At 45.4% G+C, this 27,748-nt stretch overlaps 1 protein-coding gene across 1 annotated transcript in view; it reads right to left on the minus strand.

Moving 5' to 3' along the window:
* Nucleotides 1-6,111: 6,111 nt before the first annotated feature.
* B4GALNT2 (beta-1,4-N-acetyl-galactosaminyltransferase 2) overlaps nt 6,112-27,748 on the minus strand; it is a 32,319-nt gene continuing 10,682 nt past the window's right edge. The window contains exons 4-11 of the mRNA XM_036269059.1: nt 25,563-25,669; nt 23,794-23,831; nt 22,279-22,459; nt 20,934-21,020; nt 10,684-10,871; nt 9,764-9,904; nt 6,970-7,189; nt 6,112-6,368 (exon numbers count right to left, since the gene is read on the minus strand). Of these exons, the coding sequence (XP_036124952.1) occupies nt 6,163-6,368; nt 6,970-7,189; nt 9,764-9,904; nt 10,684-10,871; nt 20,934-21,020; nt 22,279-22,459; nt 23,794-23,831; nt 25,563-25,669 (1,168 nt within the window). The 3' untranslated portion in view covers nt 6,112-6,162. The remainder of the gene's footprint in view (nt 6,369-6,969; nt 7,190-9,763; nt 9,905-10,683; nt 10,872-20,933; nt 21,021-22,278; nt 22,460-23,793; nt 23,832-25,562; nt 25,670-27,748) is intronic.

Consider the following 27,748-nt stretch of genomic DNA (forward strand, 5'->3'; position numbering starts at 1 on the left):
TCTGAACAAAAACCAAAAAAATGTCCTCGGGTGAGGATAAAAAAATTAAAGTAAATAAGTAAATAAAAATCAATAAAGAGAGAGAGAGAGAGAAAAAAAAAAAAGCAGCATGCTTTTCAATGTTCATTGCTGAGTAGTATTCTGTTGTATGACTATACCACAATTTCTTGGTTCATTCTCCAGTTGATGGACATTTGGGTTGTTTTCACCTTGAAGCTACTATGACCATTCTTGCGCAGACATTTTTTGGTTTGGGGCATATACCTAGGAATGGAATTGCTGGGTCATAGGCTGAGTCATAGGCTAGGTATACATTTTAGTTTATTAGGAACTGCCAAGTAGCTTGCCAGAGTGACTGTACAATTTTACGCTCCCATCGGCAGCATATGAGAGTGTCTGTTGCTTCACATCTTAGTTAATTGGTAGTACTTTCAGTCTTTTATTTATGTATTATTTTTATGTTTTAATTTTTTTCTTTATTCATTTGAGAGAGAGAGAGGAAGGGAGAAAGAGAGAGACAGAAACATCAATGAGAGAGAACATCAATTGGCCGCCTCCTGCATGCCCCCCGCTGGGGATCGGGCCCACAACCTGGGCATGTGCCCTGACCGGGAATCAAACCAGCGACTTCTTGGTGCATGGGTCAGTGCTCAACCACTGAGCCACACCAGCCAGGCGTTAGTCTTTTAAATTTAGCCATTCTAGTGGGTGTATAATGAATGGTTTCTCCTTGTAGCTTTCATTTGCGTTCCCTGATGGTTGAACTTTTTTTTTTAACATGCTCATTAGCCATTTGGATATCTTCTTGTCTAAGGGTTTCCTAGAGTGTTTTGCCCACTTTTTAAAAATTGTCATCTTGCCCTAGCTGGTGTGGTTCAGCAGTTAGAGCATTGGCCTGTGTACCAAAGGGTCATGGGTTCGATTCTCAGTCAAGGGCACGTACCTGGGTTGCAGATTCATCCCTGTCCCTGGTCAGGGAGAGGTCAGGGCATGTGCGAGAGGCAACCAATTGATATGTGTGTGTGTCTCTCTCCTCCTCCTTCCTTCCCTTCTACTCTCTCTAAAAAGCATGGAAAATATATCCTCAGGTGAGGATTTTTATTTTTTATTTATTTATTTATTTTTTAATCCTCACCCGAGGACATTTTTTTCCATTTTTTGTTCAGACAGAGTGGGAGGGAGAGAGAGGACGAGAGAGAGAGAAACATCGAGGTGAAAGGGACACATCGAGTGGCTGCCACCCGCACAACCAACCAGGGCCGGGGACAAACTGCAACTGAGGTACATGCCCTTAGCGGGAACCGAACCTGGGTCTCTCTGGACCGCAGGCCGACGCTCTAACCATTGAGCCAAACTGGCCAGGGCTCAGGTGAGGATTTTTAAAAAGTGTCGTCTTATTGACTTATAGGAATTCTTTATGTATCTGTGATATGAATCATTTGCCAAATTTAAAAAAATTTTTTTGTTTCTCCTCACCCGAGGACATTTTTGCATTTATCTTCAGATAGAGCAGGAGGGAGAGAGGGAGGGAGAGAGAGAGAGAAACATTGATGTGAGAGAGTGAGTGGTCACCACCCACACAACCCCAACTGGGTTCGGGGACAAACTGCAACCAAGGTACGTGCCCTTAGCAGGAACCAAACCTGGTCCGTGGGCTGACGCTCTAACCTCTGAACCAAACAGGCTAGGGCCTTTGCCAAATATTTGAATTATAGATATTTTCTTCTAGTCTGTGGCTTATCTTTTCACTTTCGTAATAGTGTCTTTGGCTTAGCAGGTTTTCATTTTGATCAAGTCAAATGTATCCTTTTCTTTTCCTTTTGTGAGTAATGCTGCTGGGTCCTTGCATGCAGAGAGCTAGGGTCTTTTTCCAGGCACATGAGATGGGAGATGGACATGTGCAGTTACACAGATTACTCAGTTATATAATGAAAATGTTGATAATCTCTTGGAACATTTTTTTTTTTTTTATCCTCATCCGAGGACATTTTTCCTTTTTTTTTTGTTGTTGTTGTTCAGGTAGAGTGGGAGGGAGAGAGAGGAACAGAGAGAGAGAGAGAAACATCGATGTGAAAGGGACACATCGAGTGGCTGCCACCTGCACAACCGACCAGGGCCGGGGACAAACTGCAACCGAGGTACGCGCCCCCAGCGGGAATTGAACCCGGGTCTCTCAGGACCACAGGCCGACGCTCTAACCGCTGAGCCAAACCGGCCAGGGCTCTTGGAACATTTTAAAGGGGGGTGAGAGATGTAGGTTTTATACTGAAGACTTGTTTGAAGCTAGAGCAGGAAGACTGAAGGGCATAAAGGCAGCTGGAGCATGCAGGCAAAGAATTAAGAAAAAGCTGTATAGAGATACAAATCCTCTGTGGAGGTCATTGGAGGTAGGGTTGTACGGGAGAGATGAGATAGAGAGCAGTGAGCTTCTGGGAAGCTGGCAATCCTGAAACTGTTGCTGGTGTCTGGAGCACAGACTGTGCCTCTCAAAACTGCAGAATATCAAGAATGGGAAATGGGAGGAACAAATGAGGATGTTGGTGTGTTAGCGACTTCATGCCATCTTCAGGATGGTCCTATAAGAGAGACAAATTTGGGGCTGAGGTACCATGTTTTATTTTATTTTATTTTGTTCCCTTTATTGATTTTAGAGAGGACAAGAGAGAGAGAGAGAGAGAGAGAGAGAGAAACATCGATGAGAAAAAGCATCAATTAGCCGCCTCCTGCATGCCCCCCACTGGGGATCAGGCCTACAACCCGGTATGTGCGCTGACAAGGAATCAAACCAGCATGGGTCGACACTCAACCACTGAGCCATACCACCTGGGCTGAGGCACACTGTTTTAACAGCAGGTAGAGCCCTGGCCAGTTTGACTCAGCGGTTAGAGCATTGGCCTGTGGTCCAGAGAGACCTGGGTTCAGTGTCTGCTAAGGGCACATACCTCGGTTGCAGTTTGTCCCCGGCCCTGGTTGGGTCGTGCGGGAGGCAGCCACTCAATGTGTCCCTTTCACGTGGATGTTTCTCTCTCTCTCCTTCCCTCTCTATCTGAACAAAAAATGGAAAAATGTCATCGGGTGAGGATAAAAAAAAAAAGCAGGTAGAATATGATCTTGCCGAGAATGGTTTTTAGTCCACGTTTATTGGGAGTCCTATAACTTGGAGCCTTTTAGGGCTGGAAAAGCTGAATTCTCTACCCCAAGAGAAAGCACCAGCAGAGACAGGAGACTTAGCTGGAGATCAGTTTGAGCAAAATGACCAGCCTACTACATTGCAAAGCTTTAAACATTTTCTGCCCACAATGAGAAAAAAAACGTGGGGGCAAAGAACAGATTATAGATGATCTCTCTGTACCTTAGAAGCTGATTTTGAATAGCCTCAAAGTAGGGGCTATTTACTGAGTGCCAGAGAGTAAGCACCGTGTAGATAGCCTGTGATTACCAGAATGGATTTCCCAGTCTCAAAGCCTATGTCTAGACGAGATGTCTGGAATTGACTGGAAATAACAGAAAACCATAAGTTTCTGAGATCTCATTGGCAATTCAGTTTCTTTAAAAATATGACTGATCCCCTGGCCGGTTGCTCAGTGGTTAGAGCGTCGGCCCATGGACCAGAGAGTCCTGGGTTCGGTTTCCGCTAAGGGCACGTACCTTGGTTGCAGTTTGTCCCTAGCCCCAGTTGGAGTCGTGTGGGTGGCAGCCAGTCGATATGTCTCTCTCACATCGATGCTTCTTTCTCTCTCTTCCTCCCTCTCTCCTTCCCGCTGAAGATAAATGCAAAAAAAAAAAAAAAAAGTCCTCAGATGAGGATAATAAATAAAAAAATAAAATAAAATAAAAATTTGACTAATAGCCCGGCCAGTATGGCTCAGTGGTTGAGCATCGACCCATGCACCAAGAGGGCACCCATTAGATTCCCAGTCAGGGCACATGCCCAGGTTGCGAGCTTGATCCTCAGTGGGGGGCATGCAAAAGGGAGAAAATCGATGTCACATCGATGTTTCTATCTCTCTCTCCCTTCCTCTCTCTAAATCAATAAAAACATATTTAAAAAATAAAGAGACATGATTGTCCTTAGGTAGTTTTGGAGATGGAATTCACATCCAAAGCTCTGGCTCCTAGAAGGGAGGCTTAGCCATTGCTGAGAGAGAGAGAAACATTGATGTGAGAGAGACACATCAGTTGGTTGCTTCCCGCATGACCCTGACTAGGGCCGCAGGGCCAGGGATCAAATCACCACTGAGGTAAGTGCCCCTGACCGCAATAGAACCTGTGACTCTTTGGTCCGAGGGCAGGTGCTCCAACTGCTGAGCCAAATTGGCCAGGGACATTTAGTTCATATTAATGTTGACTTCTTCTTTGCAGTTGGCTATACCTATGTTAATTGGGTTTGGGTCAAGCCCATTTGATTACAGCTACATCTGCAAAATACTTGGCTACATTTTAACATTTAGCAAGAATAGCATTTAGTAAAAACTGCCCAGATCTTGAGACTTTTGTCCTATCTAACATTATTGTACATGGAATGCAGATACTATTACACAAAGGGGTTGTGTATGTTAGTTAAGGCTGGAAAAGCTTTTGCAGTAGAATCTTTATGATAACAATGGAATGAGGTGTGTGTGTTCGATTGCAACTTGGGAGAATAACAAATGATTGCCAGTCTATATCCATATCTGAGAAATGCTAAATTAAAGTTAAACCAATTTCTTTACTACAGAACTTCTCAGAGCCCTTACTATGCAAATGTGAATTGCAATATTTTAATTTTTTTTTCTTTATTGATTTTTGAGAGAGAGGAAGGAAGAAGAAGAAAGAGACAGAAACATCGATGAGAGAGAACATCGACTGGCTGCCTCCTGCATGCCCCACACTGGGGATTTGGCCCACAACCTGGGCATGTGCCCTGACTGGGAATCAAACCAGTGACCTTTTGGTGCATGGGTCGACGCTCAACCACTGAGCCACACCGGCCTGGCTGAATTGAAATATTTTAAAAAATTATTTGACCACTAAAATATTTTTCATCCAATTTTACTAATACCTCACAGTCACATTTCAGAGATCCTGGATTACCCTTGGCCATCTTCAGTAGGAGAGAGAGGAAACCATAGGGCAGGGCTAGATGAGTTGTAGAACCTACTGACTCCAAAGATAACAACACAGAGCTTCCCTCCACAACATGTGATGGCTCCATGTGGTAGATGACATGGGTCTTGAGTAGTCAGGAACTGATCTCAAGTCCCTGGAATTCACTGGCTTGCCACCACACTTAACACTGTTTATCATGACACCTTAGCACAGCATTCTGGAATGTGTCTTTGTGGTAGCAAATCTGATGCCAGGAAAACCTTTGTTCTGTCAGGCAGTGGACTACCCAGTACTCTCCTTGCTCCCCACAACTGCCTGAATCCCATCCGTCTTCTGGGCTCCAGATAAGCTCACTCCAGAGCCTTCCTCAGCTGCCTGAGCCATGGTGACTTCTCCCTCCTCTGATCCTCTGCCTCTGGCTGCCCAGTGATGCTAGTGGACTGAACTGAACCAGGCTGCAACCTCTCAAAACAAGGGCCTTGGGTTATTCACACTATCTGAGTCCACAAGGTAGAACCAAACAAAAATGTGTGCATGACAGTGATGCTGGAGATGATGCTTCTGATTGTGACATAATTGCCACCAAATAACCCTCAAGGACCCAGCAGCCAGCCATTCCTTTGATTGAGGATACCAAGCCTCTTTCTTGTGAGATCTAAGGAAACGATGTGAGATACTGTATGTGCAAATGCTTCATAAACAGTGAGGCATTGTACAAATAAATAATTGTTATTAATGTGGTCTTTATTGCCCTGATCAGTGATTGGTCCGTTTTTAATGACCTCTAACCTTTGGTCTTTCCACTAATTAAACCCATGCCATTTCCCTTATATACTATATGGTTTATTATAATATTCATCTTTTTTTTTTCTCCTTTTGCCCCCATTGACATCCTCCCCCTGGTCCCCCTCCCCACCCCATCCTCAGCATTGTTGTCTTTGTCCATTGGTTACACATACAAGCATAATATTCATCTTTTTAGAAGACCATTTTTTGGTAGCCTGACCACCAGTTCCACTGTTCCAGATACCCACAACCAGTTGATTTCGTGCTTTTTTTGATGTCCAGGCACCTTTACGTGGAGCAGTGGAGATAGTTCTTGAAGTAGTGGAGAGCCAGCTTGAACTGGACCTGGGCATTGGTGTTGAGCCGGTATTTGCTGTAGGTCTTCTCCAGGGCACCCAGCTGTGGGTCCACCTCTGGAGAACGGGCCTGGTGACCTATACTCACGTCTGGGCATGAACCCACCAGCAGGCTTCCGAGCCCGTCAATAAAGAACTCTGCCAGGAGAGGAAGAGCACAAGAAGGAAATGTGAGATTCAGCCAGAGACCCAGGGCCGCATTCCACAGCCTGGGAGGGGAGCCAGGGGGAGGAGACAGTTTATACCCCTGTGGAGGTTCAGCCCCATGCAAAGCCACCTGCCCAAGCTGATTTGGAATGAAATAAATAAATAAGGTCCCTTCTCAGAGAGAAATACGGGTAGAGAGGCAGAGAAACACAGATCAGCGTTCCAGCTGGACAGAACTGTGGACTCCAGGACTGAGGGAATAAGAGAGAAAAGAGAGAGGTAGTTAACCAGTTGCAGTTAAATAGGGAAGGATTTCCGGAAAATGAGAATAGGAAACAGGGTGTGGAAAGAGGGAGGGGACAGAGCTGTGGAGAAAGGGAAGGGTGTCTCAGACAAGCAGGAGACAAGAAGTCAAATAGAGGGTGAAGAGGGAAGCAAGAGAGACGATGAGCTCCTTTATTTGGGGTCATAGGGAAAGGAAACCCACTGTTGCCAGGCAAGCGACTGTGATCCCTGGAGCCTGCCCTGGAAAGAACAAACTTAAAGTCAGTTCATACCCCAGGCCCTGGCTTCACGCCTTCAGCCTCCCTACCTGAATGAGCCACTCTTTGCAGACGGGGGTCGAAGCCAACCCTTTGGAGTCGTTCTGTGTGGGCAAGAAAGAAGTTGACAACGCCACTGGTCACCACACAGTTGGGGAAGCCGTCCAGGGGCCGGAAAGAGCCTGACCTCCGGTGAAGACAATGTCCGTTCTCACTCTGCTCCAGCAACAGCCTAAACTGGAACACGTTTCCAAGCACACTGCCGCCCACCTAGCGCATGGGCAGAGATATCCACGTTAGGAGCACAGACTCAATATCCATGTTGCCTTTGCCGGGAAGCCTTACTGGACTGAACCTGTTACAAGAATCACACCTCTTCTCTATCTACCCTCCATGCTGTCCCTCAGTTACTCTCTTCTTGCTATTGCAGCCACAGCCTTCGATATCTACTGCTGGTTCCTTTGATCCTTCTTTCCTACTCACTCCAGAAAATCCCCTTGGTGGGGGCAGAAAGCACACCAAGCCGAAAGGGCAGACAAGTTCTCTGCTCTGCATACCCTACAGCAAGCTCATGCTTTCCAGAAGAAGCCAACTCACTCCCTTCCGTTAGGAGGGGCAGTGTTTGGGTGCAGGCCAGGGACAGCCTGCGTGTGCAGTGGTCTGTGTGCGGAGTCTCCCCTGTGGGGCTTCTTGCCGCTTTTCGAAGTTTGTCTCAAGCTGTCTTCCTCCCATTCTCTGCTCCCTGCTCACCTCTCTGAGCAGCTGTCCATGTACTTATGGGGGCATGTGCATCTGTACGTTTGAGCCCAAGCCAAACAGGACAAGCGAGAACTTCTATTCCTGAATCATCATAATCACTGAGGATGGCATGGTACAGCCTGCTAATATCCCCCATCACCTGTTCTTTCCTTCTTCCTTTTAGTGAATGAACCCTCTGAGTTTTAAATGGGTTAAATTAAGATACAGTTCACTATCCAGCTAAAGAAGAAATTACCCATTTCCCTTGCAAGGTCTGAGCATGGGGCTAAGTCCTTATGATTTAGATAGATGCAACTTCTAGATCACATTCTTAAAAGTAAATGGTCCTCCACTTCCTTGCTCCCTTTTTCCTCTGAGGACCACGAGGATGATGAAGCCACAAGGGAAGGAAGCTAGTCCAGGATGACGGTGGAAGCAGAGTCAAGTGCCAGCTTGAACTTTGACATGAGCGGGATCTACACCTTCTATCTCATTTATGCTGTTGTGATTTGGTCTCTAGAAGAGTAGCCAAGAGATCTCTTAGTGACCTGGGTGCTTTGGGGACTATCCATCTGGAGTAAGAGTTATGTGTGGTCACAATGCCACTTATTCATTTTCTTTCTTTTTTTTAAACAGCTTTGTTGAAATATCTTTGACATATTAAAATTGTATATATTTAGCTCTGGCCAGTTTGGCTCAGAGGTTAGAGCTTCGGCCTGTGGACCAGAGAGACCTGGGTTCGGTTCCCACTAAGGGCATGTACCTCGGTTGCAGTTTGTCCCTGGCCCTGGTTGGGTTGTGAGGGAGGCAGCCACTCGATGTGTCCCTTTCACGTGGATGTTTCTCTCTCTCTCCCTCAATCTCCCTCCCTCTCTATCTGAACAAAAAAATGGAAAAATGTCCTCCGGTAGGGATAAATAAATAAATAAATAAATAAATAAAATTGTATATATTTATGGTATACAGCTTGATGCTTTGATGTATGTATACATTGTGAAAAGGTTATCACAATTAATCTAATTAACATATCAGTCACTTTAACATAAGTACCATTGTGTGTGATGAGAAGAGTTAAGATCTATCTCTTCCCAAATTTCAAGAATACAATACAGTATTGTTGCCTATCAGCACCTTTCTTTTTAAATTTTTTTCCTTAATTGATTTTAGAGAGAGAAGATGGGAGAGGGAGAGAGAGAGATAGAAACATTGATGAGAGAGACCATTGATTGGCCGCCTCCTGCTTGCCCCCCACTGAGGACTTGGCCCACAACCTGGGCATGTGCCTAGACCAGGAATCAAATCAGCGACCTCTTGGTGCATGGGTCAACGCTATACCAGTGAGCCACACCGGCCGGGTTTGTTCTCTTTTTTATATGTGAATTGACTTTTGATGTTTTTATTATTTTCTTCGTTTTAAAATGTCATCATGGCCCTGGCCGATTTGGCTCAGTGGTTGGGACGTCGGCCCATGGACTAATGAGTCACAGGTTTGATTCCGGTCAAGGGCATATACCTCGGTTGCAGTTCATTTCTGGCCCTGGTTGGGGTCATGCGGGAGGCAATCAGTTGATGTGTCTCTATCACATCGATGTTTCTCTCTGTCTATCTCTCCCTCCCTCCCTCCCACTCTATCTAATGATAAATAGAAAAATATCCTCGGGTGAGGAATAAAAAAAAAAGAAAAAGAAGAAAGAAAGAAAGAAAATGTCATCAGGGATATGTGTGCCTTCAAGGCTTTGAGACATTTACATTGTTTTCAGATGGTGTGTGGCAGACCCAGGGCACTACTCTTTCATCTCACACCACTCCAGGGCCACTTTAAAGATGAAACAGTGGTGGGCTGCAGTTTTCTCAGAGAAAAGTAAGTTGTGTTTCCAGAGGCAGAAATAGAACTCGCACATTTCCTAAGTCTGGTGTGACCTCTCAACCCCAGAGCTGTGCTGGCTCTTCACCCCCTGCATCCGCCCCTCTCCCTTGCCTTTCTTCCCTCTCTTCTCTCTTTTTTCCTCCTCTTTCCTCACATACTTTCCTCTCTTCTCCTCTCCTTCCTTCTCCTGGTTGTTTCTACAGGTTGCAATTGGAGTAAAACTGGCAACTCCCTCCTACCACATCCAGTTCCGTTTTCTCCAGAACATCCACCAGCATCTCAATCTTGGTCTTGTTGTTGAAGAGAAAGTCATCATCCACCCAGAGGACGTATTTGGTGGTGACCTGAGATATGGCCAGGTTTCTACCAGCAAACCAACCCTGTAGGTGGAACGAGGTTAGATCAGTGGTTACCACTAGAATAATCACCTGGGGAGCTTTCTCAATTCCCAATAGCCAGGCTGCACCCCAAACGGATTAAGTCAGAATTTGTGGGGTGAATCCAACATAAAGCTGAGGTTGAGAGACACTGGGTTAAAGGGTCGTGTCTCAGAGACACTGGAAGAAGGAAGGTGACTTTCTGGATCAAAGATGGAAAGGCTAGAAAGCCCTGCCTTGGTCCTGTGGCCAATATGGAGGGAGTGAAGTTCTTTTCCATCTGATAAGAGTCTCTGTGGCTCTCCTTCCATTTCCCCTTATGTTGCCTGGAAGATGCTGGAAGGTGGGACACTCTGTGTGTATAGTAGCTATTTCCTGCTGTGTGTCCTTGGAGGAAGGCATATGGGAGAAAGACAGACAGAGAGCTAGCCGGTCCAGCTTGGGGGGAATCACAGAGATGAGAAGTTTCTCTGCAGTTGGATCTGCCTGTCAGGAATCCTTGGGATGTCAGACACCTCAAATCACTCAGAAGGACTTCAGTGAACTTCCACATCACTTGTGAGGGAAGCCAGGTGAACCACCCATTAATATAGAAACGTGAGTGACCTGATTCCTTTGTGAATTTGGAGTCAGCAAGGGGACTCCAAGAAGAGTGTTACCCCTGCCCGCTCCAGCACGCTGCTTCCTTGGGAAGGCCACTGAAACAGCCCATCCAAGGCAGAACCTGACTCTGAGGCCCTTGGGCCCAGGACCAGGTGTCTCCCCATCTAGGGCGAACATACCTTCCCAAAGGGCATGATGTAGTACTCCACATGGCTGTCATTAATTTTCAAAGGTTCCTTGCCGTCATCAGCCACGATCACAGTCAAGTCTGGATAATACTCACGAAGACTCCGGAGCATGGTCATGAGTTTGTGGGGACGGAGGAAAGTTTTGGTGGCGATGGTCACGAGGTCTCTCAGTTTCCTCTCTAGTCAAGAAAGGGTAAGTAATGTCAGAGCACTGTCTCTTGGGAAGGCTCATTGTCTTCATTTGCATTGTTCTGGTGGTTTCTTTATGCCACAACCTCTCAGTGTTTGTGGGCCTCATGCCTCAGTAAGCGCTCAATAAGAGTTTGTCAGGTTAGAAAATAAATATGTTTATGTATCCCTATGTTCACTGAAGCATTACTCACAGTGATCAGGGCAAGGAAGCAACCGAGGTGTCCTTTGCTAGATGACTGGATAAAGATGTGGTACATATATACAACGGGATACTACTCAGCCCTAAGAAAAGATGAAATACTGCCACTTGTGACAACATGGATGAACCTTGAGAGAATCACGCTAAGGGAAATAAGTAGACGGAAAAAGTCAAGAACCATATAACTTCACTCATATGTGGGATATAAAACTGAAAACAACAAATGAACCAACAAGGTGAAAAAACAAACAAACAAAAACTCATAGACACAGACAACAGTATGGTGGTTATCAGAGGGCAAAGGGGGTCAAATATATGGTGATGGAAGGAGACTTGGCTTGGGGTGGTGAACACAATGCAATGTACAGATGACGTATTATAGAGTTGTATACTTAAAGCCTATCTAATTTTATTCACCAGTGTTGCTCCAATAAGTGTAATACAATTATAAATTAATAAATAAATTTAAAACATATGCAGTTTGTTGAGATTTTATCTGTCTTGTATCCTAGAGGGATTTTTTCCCTGGCTCTGTTGGCTTCACTATGTCATTTCCTACTGTCTATTTGAATGCTTATTGTATGCTTGCCTGTCAGCACTTTGCTTGGGTTCTGTTTCCATTTAATACCAGGAGTTGAGATGCACAGATCTTGTCCCTTCAATATGGAAGGTCAAGGGGCCCAGGAAGAGGAGAGAAGGTCTAAAGGACTTGAGACCTGCCCCTGTCATCAGCTGAAACTCCTGGAGAAAAACCTACTTGGACTTGATGCTCAGAAAGACATGAGTACAAACAGGTCTACTTGGAGATTGGAAGGTCTGGACCAGATTGTCCATGTTACGGCCTGTGATTTATATAAAAGTCTGGAGAAGGGACAGCTTTTCTATGGAAAATACCCCATGACGAAACAACTGGAGCTACTGATGTGTTTGTAATTTAATCACTGAGGATGGAGCCACACCAGCTGACTGAGCACACAGGGGTCTGGGCGAGTCGGCTCAAGTGGAGTTTGTGGGTGCTGAAAACCACAACCCTGCCCAGCCAGTGTGGCTCAGTGGTTGAGCGTCAACCCATGCACCAAGAGTTCACTGGTTCGATTCCCAGTCAGGGCACATGCTTAGGTTGTAGGCCCAATCCCCAGTGGGGGGCATGCAGGAGGCGGCCAATCAAAGTTCTCTCTCATCGATGTTTCTATCTCTCTCTCCCTCTCCTTTCCTCTTTCTCTAAAATCAATAAAGAGCCCTGGCCGGTTTGGCTCAGCGGTTAGAGCGTTGGCCTGCAGTCCTGAGAGACCCGGGTTCAGTTCCCGCTAAGGGCACGTACCTCGGTTGCAGTTTGTCCCCAGCCCTGGTCGGTCGTGCGGGTGGTAGCCACTCAATGTGTTCCTTTCACATCGATGTTTCTCTCTCTCTCTGTCCCTTTCTCTCCCTCCCACTCTACCTGAAAAAAAAAATGGAAAAATGTCCTCGGGTGAGGATAAAAAATTTTTTTAAATCAATAAAGAAAAAAATAAAAAAATGTACGAGTACATGCTCCATAACCCTACTGCAGAGCCGCTTTCTCTGCCCGACAGAAGTCATTCCCAAACCCCAGGTTGCTTGATTACCCTAGCTCCTCCTGGATTTGAGAGGAGGAGAAAGTGAGGGGAAAAGGTATCAGAGGAAAAAGTCAAGTAGATCACATTCAAGAGCATGTCAAATCCTCTCCTCTCTTTTCTTATCTCAGGCCACATGACATTTGGTTCTTTTGTTAAAGAACCAGGAATGGGAATTATCACAGGTTGTGGTCAAGGTAAGGGACTCCTAGCCAAGTTGGTGGTGTAGCTTTCTGCTTTGGGAGCCTTTTTTTTTTTCCAAACACACAGCAATGATAAAGAAAAATTAAAGATATAGCCATGCCAAAAAAAATATGAGACATTTCTTCCAAAGAACAGAAATAAAAAGCAGCAGGCAGAACTAGATTTTGGGGTCAGTGCAACAGAAGAGATGGGAGGCTGATTCTGAAAGGTAACGAAGTAAGAATGTCTCATGAGATGTGTGGGTCCAGAGCCAGGATTTTTTGTGAGAAGCCAGGGACTAATAGGTTGCACTCCTTCCATCCCCCCCCATACTACCTGCTGTGCAAGGAACCCCAAACAGCTATCACCCCTACAACACCTTTGGGTGCAATCTGAGAAGACACCACCTCACGGCAGGACCTGTGCCAAGCCACCATCTGGCCCAGCAACTATCTCTTCAGTAACTCCAGTATCACCATGGGATGGGAACCCCAACACACCAGTATGATGGAATGAACTAGGAATCTGGGGATACTGGGAGTAAAGGCAACTGTAAAGCTGGGAGATGGGAAGAAGTCAGGAGAGAAAGAGAGAAGAAAACAAAACAAACAAGCAAGCTCAATTCTCCTGCTCAAGATGAGCTCATCAACAAAAATTCCAAAACACTTAAAATTAGCATGAAGAACAACAGCCAACAATCTACTTTGTGCAGAACCTACTCCAGACAGACTGAAAATAATAGACATTCAAAAAAGGTTTAAAATGAAAACGTTTGAAATCTTTAAACAATAAATAACGGAATCACACATATGAAAAAGAAAATATAAAACAAAAACAGGTATAAATAAAGTGAGAATATTTGAATATGAAAACTGCTTAAAATTATTGAAGATCAATGTCAAAAACCAAAAGGGGGACATGATTCAGATGTATTTAAATGTTATAAAAAGCTTAAGAGAATGCTATGAACAACTTTATGACAAAAAACTGGTGATTTTACATCAAGTGGATACTTTTATAGAAACATTTAAAAAATGACTCAATGTACATACAGATCAATAACCATTAAAGACACAGAATTATATTTTTAAATGTCTCCCTTTCTCTCACTCTTTCTCATTTATATCCTCACTCCTAATCCCAAACCACCTACCTTGTAACTCAGACACCCCACAAAAGACACAAGGACCAGATAAGTTTTTTGTTTTTTTAAAATCCTCACCCAAGGATATTCTTTTTTCCATTTATCTTCACATAGAGTGGAAAGGAGGGAGAGAGAGAGACATCGACATGAGAGAGACACATGGACTGGTTGCCTCCCACACGACCCCGTCCAGAGCCGGGAACCTAACTGCAACCGGGGTATTTGCCCTTGGCCGGAATCAAACCCGTGACTCCTTGGTCCGCGGGCCGACACTCTAACCGCTGAGCCAAACCAGCCAGGGCAGGACCAGATAAGTTTTAACAAAAGTTCAAGAGCTATCTAATTCCTACTGTATTGCAATTCATTTCAGAAAATAGTAAAAAAAAAAAAAAATAGAAAGCTACCCAACGTATTTTATGAGACTTGCATGATATTGATAACAAACTGAGCAAGGACAGTACAGGAAAAGACAGTCTCAGTTTTGAATACTGATGCAAGAATCCTAAATAAAATAGTAGTAAATTTAATTTATCATTTAATCAAATCATGCATTGCAATGAAGATGGGTTTATTCTAGCAATGCAAGGCTATTTCAGCAGCAGAAAATCAATCGACATAAGGCACTACATGAACCCAGTTGAAGGGGGGATATTACTTCAATATACAGACAAATTACCTGATAAAATTCAAGACTCATTCATAATAAAAACTCTTAACAATGAAATAGAAAACAGAAGGTAGAAGCAGAAAAAATGCTTAGCAACAGAAATAGAAGGAAAGAAGGGAACTTTCTTACCCTGATACATCTAGTACAGTTTTGTTTTTTTTAATCCTCACCTGAGGACATTTTTGCATTTATCTTCAGATAGAGTGGGAGGGAGAGAGAGAGAGAGAAACATTGATGTGAGAGAGACACATTGAGTGGTTGCCACCCACACGACCCCAACCAGGGTGGGGGCCAAACTGCAACCAAGGTTCGTGCCCTTAGTGGGAACTGAAACGGGGTCTCTCCAGTCTGCAGGCTGATGCTCTAAACGCTGAGCGAAACCAGCCAAGGCTACCACACTCTTCCACAGCCACCATTGGTGGTACAACATCCAAATATTCTTCTCAAAGTCAGGAATAAGCAAAAGTGCCTGCTGTCCCCTGCTACTACCCAACACTGTGTAGGAGGTTTTAGCCGAATGCAGTCAGACAGGAAAAAGGAACAAATTATAAGAATTGGAAAGGAGAAGACAAAAATCATAATTATTTGTCTAAGAGATTCTATGTTTTTTAAAAATCACTAATAAAAGTGCAACAAGGATGCTGTTTATAAGCTCAAAATTCAAAAATTACTAATGCCCTATATACTAGCAACAACCAATTAAAATGTAGAAGAGCCCTGACTGGCATGGCTCCGTGGTTAGCGTGTCATCCCATGCAGAAAAGAGTCTTGGGTTCAATTCCTAGTCAAGGGCAGGTACCTAGGTTGCAAGTTTGATCCCTGGCCTGGTCAGGGTGAGTGTGGGAGGCAATCAATGAATGTTTCTCTCTCATAACGATCTCTCTCTCTCTCTCTCTCTCTCTCTCTCAAATCAATGGAAAAATATCCTTGGGTGAAGATGAACACACAAAAAAATCTGGAAGAAAAAGTTTCAATTCACAATAACAATAAAAATACAAGGTACCTCAGGCTAAATCCAATAAAATGTGTGCAATTCCGCCCTGTCTGGTTTTTTTTTTCTTTTTTTTAATCCTCACCCGAGGACATTTTTCCATCCTTTGTTCTGATAGAGCGGGAGGGAGAGAGAGGAAGAGAGAGAGAGAGAAACATCGATGTGAAGGGACACATCGAGTGGCTGCCACCCGCACGACCAACCAGGGCCAGGGACAAACTGCAACCGAGGTACGTGCCTTTAGCGGGAGCCGAACCCGGGTCTCTCTGTACCGCAGGCTGACGCTCCAACCGCTGAGCCAAACCGGCCAGGGCCCACCCTGTCTGGTTTGGCTCAGCGGTTAGAGCGCCGGCCTGTAGACCAGAGAGACCTGAGTTTGGTTCCCGCTAAGGGCATGTACCTCGGTTGCAGTTTGTCCCTGGCCCTGGTTGGGTTGTGTGGGTGGCAGCCACTTGATGTGTCCCTTTCGCATCGATGTTTCTCTCTCTCTCTCCGTCCCTCCCTCCCTCACTCCCACTCTAACTGAACAAAAAGTAGAAAAATGTCCTCGAGTGAGGATAAAAAAAAAAGAATGGTCCAACCCCTCTTGATCTTGGAAATTATACCCACACTTGCCAAGAAGGAGTGAAGGAATAAGTCTGTATGTCATTTAATCTCACTGAACTCGAGGGCAGAGTCTATTCCTGATCTGTCTGTGTATTCTAGAAAATTGTCCTGCACATACAAACCTTGGTGTGTGACCAAGTGGCAATACAAGCCAGGGAAAAGGCAGAGCTTATATGGTGCTGGACAATTTGCTGCTCGTACACCAGAAAATGAGATCCCCATCATATGCCACACATACACATAACTTCTAGGTAGATCAGACATCTAAATGTGAAAGCAGGACTTCCGGTCAGGATGGTGGGTAGGTAAACGCGGTATCGCGTCCTCCCACAACCACATCAAAGTTACAACTAAACTACAGAACAACCATCATTCAAAGCTGCTTGAAATTGAACTGAATGGAAGTCCTACAACTACGGGATTAAAGCAGCAGCCACATCCAGACTGGTAGGAGGGGCGGAGGCGGAGGGGCTGGTCCCACACCCACGTGTGGCGGATAAAAATCAGGAGGACACCGCAGCTGGGAAGGTCCTTCCTGAGGACTGAGGGGTCCCCGTCCCACACCAGGTGCCCCACTCAGGGTTCCAGTGCCAGGAAGAGAATCCCAATAACTTCTGGCTGGAAAAACCAGCGGGAACTGAGGCTCAGGGAGGCTGAGGCGGCTGGAGCCCCAGGCAGCTCCTTAAAGGGCCCGCGCACGGACTTATCAGACTCTCTCCCTCTGAGCTTGGGGGTGAGACAGCTTGAGGGGCACCAGAGGGATACAGGGAAGAACTGAGCTGTTTGGCACTGGAGTGAGGGCTGGAGAGGGGTCTTTCTCCGGGACAAACGTGCTGTCAGAGGCCTTTGTTCCTTTCATGAGCCCTTCCCTGGGGTGGCAGACAGTCGCCATATCTGGGACTCCAGCAACCTGGCTCACACTGGTAGCCCCGCCCTGGTGACTCCCTGAGGCCCCGCCCCACCTGACTTTCAGGCCCACCCAAGCTGTTGCCAGTTGCTTAACCCTAGGATTGGCCTGTCTTGGATCCTGCTTCAGGTTTTTCTAAATTCTTTCAAACAAGCAGCATCTGGTCTCAGATAGCCCCATACCTCTCGTTAAGTAATACACAGAAACAAACACAGGGAGGCAGCCGTAATGAGGAGACAAAGAAACAGGTCCAAATGAAAGAACAGAACAAAACCCCAGAAAAAGAACTAAGCGAAATGAAGATAAGCAACCTAATAGATGCTGAGTTAAAAAATACTGAGTTCAAAATACTGAACTTAGTGAGGGCCAAGAGCATAAAAAAGAACCAGTCAGAAATGATGGATGCACAGTCAGAAATGAAGGAGGCATTACCTGAAATGAAGAATAATTTACACAGATTCAATTGTAGAGTACGTAAATCCAAGAAGCAAACCATTGATTTGGAATATGAGGAAGCAAAAAACGCCCAACCAGAACAGCAAAAAGAAAACAGAATCCAGCCCTGGCCAGTTTGTCTCAGCGGTTAGAGCGTCGGCCTGCGGTCTGGAGAGACCCAGGTTCGGTTCCCGCAAGGGCACGTACTTCGGTTGCAGTTTGTCCCCGGCCCTGGTTGGTCGTGCGGGTGGCAGCCACTCGATGTGTCCCTTCACGTCGATGGTTCTCTCTCTCTCTCCCTTCCTCTCTCTCCCTCCCACTCTATCTGTACAAAAAAGAAAACAGAATCAAAAAAAAATGAGGATACTGTAAGGAGCCTCTAGGATAACTTCAAGCATGCCAATATTCGCATCTTGGGGGTGCCAGAAGGAGAAGAGAGAGAACAAGAAATTGAAACCCCGTTTGAAACAATAATGGTAGAAAACTTTCCTAAGTTGGTGAAGGAAACAGACATGCAAGTCCAGGAAGCACAGAGAGTCCCAAACAAGATGAACCCCAAGAGGCCCACACCAAGACACATCATCATCAAAATGCAAAAGGTTCAAGACAAAGAGACAATCTTAAAAACAGCAAAAGAAAAGCAGTTAGTTACCTACAAGGGAGTTCCCATAAGGCTGTCGGCTGATTTCTCAAAAGAAACTTTGCAGGCCAGAAGGAAGTGGCAAGAAATATTCAGAGTGATGAAAACCAAGAACCTACAACCAAGATTACTCTATCCTGCAAAGCTGTCATTTAGAATCGATGGCCATATAAAGAGTTTCCCAAACAAGAAAAAGTTAAAGGAGTTCATCGCCACCAAACCGTTATTATACGAAATGATGAAGGGTCTTTTTGAAGAAAAAGATGAACTATATGAACAAACAAAATGGCAATGAATACATATCTATCAACAATGGAATCTACAAACAAAATGAACAGGCAGAACAGAAACATTCTCATAGATACAGAGAACATTTTGTTGGTTGCCAGATGAGAGGGGGGGTTGGGGGAATGGGTGAAAAAGGTGAAGGGATTAAGAAGTACAAATTCATTGCTAGACTGAGAAACCTCAAAGGGAAAGGGGAGAAACCTCAAAGGGAAAGGGGCTGGGGGGTGGGAAGAAATAAACCAAAGAACTTATATGCATAACCAATGGACACAGACAATAGTGTGGGAAAAGGCGGGAGGGGGATGGCAGTGGGGAGGAGGGGGTCAATGGGGGGGAAAATGAGGAACATCTGTAACACATTCAACAATAAGGATTTTTTTTTAAAGCATAAATAAAAATAAATAAATAAATAAATAAAAATTCTCATGGTACACTGGTTGAAAATCACTGTCCTAGAGAATAATCACAGTTAGTGGGTAAACCAGCAACACAAACAAAGGACACATAAAGGACAGTGTCAAGCACTGACTGGTACACCAGGATGGTATTTCTATGCACTAACCCAAAGCAATGAAAAAATCTGAAAAGACTGTGCCTGCATGAGGGGCCATGCGGCGGGACTCAGTGCTGGTGGAGGGTCTAACTGATACACTCAGCAGTGAATCTGAGGGACCCTTTATTCTCTGGAAGAACTTTTGGTGGAGAGCAGGATGGGAGCTAGACAGTGTGCCCTGGGAAAGAGGATTGGTTCTCCCCAACTTGAGCACAGGGGAAATGCCCCTTCCCCACCTGTAGAAAGGCTGGTTCTGCCCCACCTGGCTGTAACCCAAGGCAAGGGTGAACGGCTCTGGGCTAGAAACCTGTGCCCATGAGGCTGGGTCTGGCAACGCAGGGGACTCAGACATAGAAACAAAATAAATAAATAAATAAATAAATACATAAATAAATAAATAAATAAATAAATAAATAAATAAATAAAAAATAAATAATCAAATATGTACATCTTTAGGAAAAAATACAGGAGAATATCTTTCTGGCTTTAGTGTAGGGAAGAATTTCTTGAACAAGACACAAAAAGCAAAAATTAGAAAGAAAACAACAAATCAATTTTACTACAGTAAAGAATAAAACTTTCATATAACAAAAGACCCCAGAAACAAAATCAAAAGACAAACCATGGGCTGACAAAAGGTCAGGATCTAGAACTACAAACCTTAGTGTGATAACTTTTATGAAAAGTTAAAAAATGCATAAAATCACACCTTTTGCGTTGTGTGTGTCTTTTGATTCTTAATGATTCACAGGTGCTCTATGTAAAATTACTTAATTACTTTGATTTTAATGTGGTTGAAGATATATTTTCCCCAATTTGTTCTTTTTCATTTAACTTTATTTATGGTGGGTTTCCGCCATAAAAATATTTAATATTTTAATGTATTTTATGTTTTTAGTCTTTTCTTGATGGCTTCTAGGTTTAGTGTTATATTTAGCAAGGCCTTATACTCTAATGTTATTTTTAAACTTCTTTATTTTTCTAGTACTTAAGAAATTAGGTATTTGATCTGTTTGGACTTTATCTTGGTATGAGCTGTGAGAGAGATTCAACTTCTCATGTTCCACAGTTATTCCATATGATTTCTTTAATAATCTATCTTTTCCTCCTTTAATTTGAAAGTGACCTTTATCACATGGTAAAATTCCAACATGTCTATTTCTAGAATTCTAGTTCAATTCCATTGATATATCTATTCATGCTCCAGTACCATTCTGTTTTTATTACTATTGCTTATTAAAATGTTACTATTGGGGACAGGGCGGGGAAGGAAAGGGAGGGGGAATCAGTGGGGGGAAAAGGAGAACCATCTGTAACAAAAATTAATTAATTAATTAAAAATAAATAAAAATAAAAACACACACAAAAAAATAAAATGTTACTATTGCCCTGGCCAGTTTTGCACAGTGGTTAGAGCATTGACTCATGGACCAAAGAGTTGCGGGTTCGATTCCAGTCAAGGGCACGTACCTCAGTTGGAGTTCAGTCCCTGTCCCTGGTTGGGGTCGTGCAGGAGGGAACCAGTCGATGTCCCTCTCTCTCACATCAGTGTTTCTCTCTCTCTCTTCCTCCCTCACTCCCTCCCGCTCTATCTGAAGATGAATGCAAAAATATCCTCAGGTGAGGATAAAAAAAATAAAATAAGCACAACCATGTAAGTTGAATATAATTGAGCGATATTCGGGCAGTGTGTCCTAGAACTGTTTTCCTCCAAAGTTTGTTGCCAGGAACCCTATCAGTGCTGTTATTTTGATCGATTCTCATCCTCCATCTCAGAGGGGATCTGAATTTCACCAACTGCTCTACATGACGCCACTATGCAGCCCCAGGGACAAGGGCCTTACCTGGTCCAGGGTCATATAACTTGGGTACAACAGGATGGCGGATGACCACTGGAAACTTGACTATTGAAGACTTGAACTTCAGACTCACTGCAGGGAGAAATAAGGTCAGGGTGGGCAGCACCGTGTCTGGGTCAGTCTTTGAGCTGTCCCAGGGAAGCCCATGCAGTGCGGGAGTGAAGGTTTGGTGGACAGTGTCCTGGCTGGGATAAGACTGAGGACCTAATGGAGTCTGGCATTCTGGCTCCTGACTTGCAGTGTGTCCCTGGGGCACATTTCTTGCCCTTGAGAGGATCTAGTGAGGTAGAGTGGGTGTGGATCATAGGGCTCAGATTAAATTTGACTTTGTCATTATTATCTGAAGGGCATTGGGCAAATCACTCAATCTCCTCCAGCTACAAAACCAGGACAGTAATGCCTGCCCTATTGTACCTCACAGAGTCACTTTTTGAGAGGAAATGTTTGAATGCCTGACGGTGGAGAGAACTCGCTCTTTAGTGTGCAGCCTTGGGTAACCTGTCCCATGTTTCATTTCTTTTTGTTGGTGTCCTGGGAATGTATCCCGTGTAGCTAGTCAAAAGAGAAAGGGGTAGCCCAACCAGTGTGGTTCAGTGGTTGAGCATTGACCCATGCACCAAGAAGCCGCCGATTCGATTCCAGGGCACATGGCCAGGTTGTGGGCCTGATCCCCAGTGGGGGGCATGCAAGAGGCGGCCAATCGATGTTCTCTCTTATTGATGTTTCTACCTCTCCCTCTCCCTTCCTCTCTCTCTGAAATCAATAAAGGAAAAAGCTTAGAGAGAGAGAGAGAGAGAGAGAGGGATGGCTTTGATTCATCCAGGAAGAAACTAGGTTGCCCTGAGAATGGCAGAAACTGTCCTCCAGGGAATCGTAGGGTGGAGCTGGGGGTGGGTGCTGATTGGGAAGTCGGAGTCAAAGCCACTGCCATTTGGACTGGGAGTTTCCCCACATCCTCCTTTCCTGTTGCTACCCAGGACAGTAACAGGTGCATGGGCTGGCTCCCTCCTCTGCCACAGCCGAGGTCTTCAGCTTTGAGAGCTATGGAGAATAGGGAACAGACCTGGATGATTTCCAGGTGCACAGCATGAATGATCTGTCCCGACAGGCATTTCACCTGTCCTTTCCTCGAGTCACTTCCATAGGGTCAGTGACAATGTGGGGATAATCCTGGGTACAGTAATTTGGAAGTTAGGGTCTAGGGTTAGAAACAGGAGCAAGGGAAGCATCTTAAATGTAGGCAGGCTTCTTGGAGGAGGAAGACTTTGAGAGGGCCGAGTAGTGTTTTCCGGCTCCCTAAGCATTTTGCTATCCAAGGACAGGCTCTCACCCACATCCACCCTGTGGAGCTGGTACACCGTGCTGGTGTAGGTCACGTGCTGGAGGATGAAATTCAAAAGCTTCCGGTCGCTGGTAGAAATGGTCAGATGCTTCTGGCCTCTGCCCTGCACCACATTGTCTGGGATGTCTACGAGGGTGTTGAGTGTCCCCAGAGAAGCTGTCAGGGTGACCTAGGGTAGGCGAAGAACAAAGAGGCTAAATGCAAGGAGAGGCACATACCCAACATGGCCAGCAGTGGGCAGAGCAAATGAGGGCGAGGGCAGTGTCTTGGGTGCCCCAGAAGCTAGGGTCTGGCTCTGCACGGTGTCACTGCTGTAGTCACAGCGAAGGAGAATTGAGCCCTGGGGCCTGGTGCTTTCAAGGGTAGTTTCTTTTCTTTTCTTATCTCTTGGCTTGCAGGATAACATTCTCCTTTGACTTCAGTTTGCCAAGTCCTCCTCCTCTATCAGACCTCCAAATGGAGTTTTCCAGGCTTGACTCTGCACCCTTGCCTTCTTGCTGGAAGATTTCACCCCCTTCAGTGGCTTTAAGTACCATCCATATGATGATGGTTTCAAAATGTACATCTGCAACTCATCTCTTTCTAAGATCCAACTGCCTGGAAGTTGCCCTGCTAGGAAGTTTCACAAGCAAATCACACCAATATCTTCAAAACTGAACGATTGATCTTTCTCTAGGAGCCTGTTTTGCACCCTCTCGCTGGTTCTCCCTGCCTCGCTAATGGCACCTTCATCTGCCCAACTGCTCAAGTCCCCAGATGGAGGCCGCTGCTGTTCTGCCCTCTTCCTCACACCTACAGCCAATCTCCTAACAAGTCCTGTCAGTTCCACTTTCAACGTGTGGCTGGAATTGGCCCGCCTCTCTTCGCCCCGTGGCTGCTCCCTACCCTCTTCTCTGGCCTTTCGTCTTCTGCAATGGCCAGTTAGCGCTGTGACAAGGGGAGGCCCCTGGAGGGTACAGTAGCTCTGCTCGCTCACCACCCATTCCAACCTCTGCTTAACATGCAGAGGTGAGAAAACTAAAACTACATTTCCCAGGCTCCGCTTTAGTTAGGGTTCTTGACGTGATTTATGTCCCACCAGTCAGATAGACGTGCAGAGACCTTGATTTGGAGCTGTGTCGCGTGGGGAAAACAGCAGGCACGGGCACCCTGGTGGCGCTAACCCTGACGGGGCAGCACAGCGCCGGGCTGTGGCAGCGGCATCCTCTTGCAGCAGAAGCAGCAGCACCGTGGTGGGTGGTGGCTCAGTGCTTGGGGGTGATCTTGGACGTCCTTCCTGGAACCCCAACCACCCCTATGGCTGGAGAAATTGTGCCTTCCATAGGCACCCTTCCCTCTCCCCACATCAGACTCATGTCTGATATTTGGTCTGGATGGATATTTGGTCTGGGTATTTGGCTCTGTCACAATCTGAGAGCAGCCACCACTGGGGGAAGGGAGCATGGGCAGTGAGCCAAGGACAGGATGCCAAGTGCACAGAGAGACTGGGAAGGGGGCTCTTGCCTGATAGACGGGGGCATTGGGTCCATCAAACTGGAGACCTGGAGGACACAGGAAACAGGACAAAAAACAAAAACACCATCTGAGAGAATTCCAAAAGCTCCCTGAGGCTCACACCTTCCTGGCTGAGTCCATGTCCTTCCAGAGTCCCATCAAGTGTCCCCTCCTATCCAGGGTGTTTGCTGACACACTCCCCTCTCCCCAGGGTTCTGTTGTACTCTTCCTATGGTCCTTCCAGTGATTCTAAAACCTCGGATGCCCACCCTCAGCTTTGGCTGGGTGCTGGGGATTAATGTAGTCCCTTCCAGGTATCTCTGTTACTGAAGTGAAGGAAGCAGTGGATATAATGAATCGTCCTTATCTGAGGTGCCTAGAGTAGTCAAATTCACCCACACAGGAAGTAGAATGGTGGTTGCCAGGGGCAGGGGAGGAAAGCTAATGTTAAATAGGCACAGAGTTCCAGTTGGGAAAATGAAAAAGTTCTGGAGATGGACGGTGGTGACGGTTGCACATCAGTGTGAATGTACTTAATGCCCCTGAACTGTACACTTAAAAGTGGTTAAAATAGGTACACGCTTCAGCGACACATATACTTAAAACGGTTAAAATAGTACATTTTGTTATGTATAAAACCACAATAAAAAAAAAATCATCACCCAAAGCATCATATCATTGTTAAATGACCTTCAAAAACACTAACAGTTGCCCGGCTGGTGTGGCTCAGTGGATTGCGCGTTGTCCCATGGACTGAGAGGTCCTGGTTTGATTCCCAGTCAGGGCACATGCCTGGCAGAGGTCATTGTGGGGGGGAGGGGGCAGCGATTGCTGTTTCTCTCTCATTGATGTTTCTATCTCTCCCTTCCTCTCTTTCTAAAAAACCAATAAAAACATATTTTAAAACAACAAACACTAACAATTAACCCTAAATGTATTTACTTTAGCATCTGTTCTTATAATATGATTAACTCAAGTTCTAATTCAAACATATCCTCCCTATGTGGCCATAGTTAACTTACTAAACTCGTCTGTGAAATTGGCAAAACAGTATCTACCTCTCAGGGCTGTGAGGTTGAACTAGAGGAGTGTGTAAAAACCCCTCATGGGAAGGGGTTTTGGTTTCGGTTTTGGTTTTTTTCTGAGCAAGGGCCTGCACAGGACAGGCTTTTTAATTATTTAAAAGTCAAATAAATGCTTCATTTCTAGAAAACAGTGTCACTTGTGTCTCCGCCAGAGCCCCCCTCAGTCGCAGCTCTTCCTCCAGGACGAGGATGCCAGGGCCCCGCGTGTGCAGCTGGGCACCTACACAGCCTGGCCCAGCTTGGACACTTCCTTCCTCGGTGGGATGCAGACCCCCTGCATATAGCCACCGCCTCCACCCCAGGTGCGGGAGGGCTGGGAGCACCAGGCCCTCATGCCTAGTTTTCATCGATATAAATATTCCAGTCCCCGGAGATGGCCCCTGCTTTGCCTGCTCCCGTGATGCTGCAGGACACCAAAAAGCCAATTATGTCTTCGGATTCCTTGAGGCACATAGTTATCTGTCCTATTCTGTGTGATCTCTTAGCCCCAGGGAGGTCACGGCTACTAAGGATGACCTCCACTAGTGGAAACAGTGACATTTAACATTAAATAAAAGCACGTCCAGCCTCCTGCCTGGTGCTAGGCACAGCAGGTACTCCACGAATGAGTGTTCCCTTCTGTTCCCTCCGTTCGTTTAAGAAGGAATAGGAAAGTTGCCCGCGTCCTCTCAGGATGGGGCGGAGTGTACCTACCTGGGATGGGAACCGTGTGCAGGGGCATCACCTCCACCCCATGGACCGGGTACCCAAAGGGGAGGTTGGGCGGAGCCAGCAGGGGCGGTGGGCGGGGCAGCCCTTCTCTGCGGGGAAAGGGAGCGTTAGTAGTTGCCCTGACGCCCGTCCCAGGTTAGATCTTAAAGTGGTACCTGTGCCCAGAGCCTTGGGCTGCCAACGGGGAGAAACAGAAAGACCCTGTCTCCCCTTCATCCCCGCCCTTATTCCCAGACTCTAATTCCACAAAAGAACTGAGGCAGTTTACAACAAATCACGTAAAAAATAAAAATCACGACCAGCAAAAAGAGAAGAAAGAAAATAATCAGACTTAATGGGCCCAAGCAGCTGCAGTAGCTGAACGCCAAAGTCAACTGTGAACTTCCTGGTCCCCAGGGTGTAAAATGAATGTCAGTACTCTGGCCTTTTCAAAGGGGCAACGGAGACCAGCTCCTGAAGGGAATTAAAACTTTTCCTGGTACTAAACTAAAAAATAAAGTATATCACAGGAAAATTTATGTTAGTGGTTGTTGTCTAGCACAGTGAGGATGGTTTTGTTGTGGTAACAACCTTCAGGCAAAGACAAGTACGTGACACAATGCAGTGAGATCCATTCTTTTTTTTTTTTTTTAATTTTTTTAATCCTCATCCGATGACATTTTTCCATTTTTTTTTGTACAGACAGTGTGGGAGGGAGAGAGAGGAAGAGAGAGAGAGGGAAACATCGATGTGAAAGGGACACATCGAGTGGCTGCCACCCGCACGACCAACCAGGGCCGGGGACAAACTGCAACCGAGGTACATGCCCTTAGCGGGAACCGAACCCGGGGAACCCGGGTCTCTCCGGACCGCAGGCGGACGCTCTAACCGCTGAGCCGAACCGGCCAGGGGCGTGAGATCCATTCTTTGAGGGACTAAGGTAAATGGTTGGATGGTAGCCTTCAGGGATCCAGTTCAACCAAAAATACCACTAAGATTACCTGGAAGAGAGATTAAACTACTATAGTGAGAATTTATGGGAATATTAAAAGGACAAAATTTTAAAATAGAAAAGGAGATAGCCCTGGCCGGTTTGGCTCAGCGGTTAGAGCATCGGCCTGCGGTCCTGAGAGACCCAGGTTCGGTTCCCGCTAAGGGCATGTACCTCGGTTGCAGTTTGTCCCCGGCTCTGGTCGGTTGTGCGGGTGGCAGCCACTCGATGTGTTCCTTTCATGTCGATGTTTCTCTCTCTCTCTCTGTTCCTCTCTCTCCCTCCCACTCCACCTGAACAAAAAATGGAAAAATGTCCTCGGGTGAGGATAAAAAAAAAAAATAGAAAAGGAGATAAATAGGCAATTTTTAAAAGAGGAAATGCAAATGGAAAATAAATATATGACACATGCTCAACTTCAATATTAATCAGGAAAATACAACTTTAAAAAACAACTACCCTTTAATTAAAATTTAAAGGTAAGGCCTATGTAAAGTCATCTCAAAACAGCAAGATTTTGGGTTTGATCCCCCATCAGGGCAGATACATGAATCAACCAATGAATTTATAACTAAGTGGAACAACAAATCCATCTCTCTTTCTCCTTTCCTCTCTCCCTAAAATCAATCAATAAGTAAATTTTTTAAAAGAATGATGATATTAATGATAAATCAACAATAATCATAGGTCATATTTTGCAGTGCTTCTATATGTCAGGCCCTTTTTGAGTTACTAGTTAGTTCTTTGTATGTTAATACAATTAACCTTACAATAAGCTTTTGAATTTTTCATGTAAGATACTGAAATACTATGAGGTTAAGTTACTTGCTATCCAACCTGTTCCAAATTGCAAGTCCTTAACCACAATGCTATTATGTTTTTATTATAGCACACCTTCTACAATAGTTCATAAATGATTGCTTAAAAAAAAAGACGAAACCCTGTCTGGTTTGCTCGCTCAGTGGTTAGAGCTTCAGCTGGAGAACCAATGAGTTATGTGTTCGATTCCGGTCAAGGGCGCATGCCTCGGTTGCAGTAGGTCCCAGCCTTGGTCAGGGTTGTGCAGTCTGTCACATCGATGATTTTCTCTCTCTCTCCCTCCCACTCTGTCTGAAAATAAATGGAACTATATCCTCAGATGAAAATTTAAAAATAAAAGGAAGGGCTTGCCTAGACCTTGTGTATGCCACTGTATCTT

Source organism: Molossus molossus, unplaced genomic scaffold (assembly GCF_014108415.1).
Source record: "Molossus molossus isolate mMolMol1 unplaced genomic scaffold, mMolMol1.p scaffold_m16_p_19, whole genome shotgun sequence".
Lineage (NCBI taxonomy): Eukaryota > Metazoa > Chordata > Mammalia > Chiroptera > Molossidae > Molossus > Molossus molossus.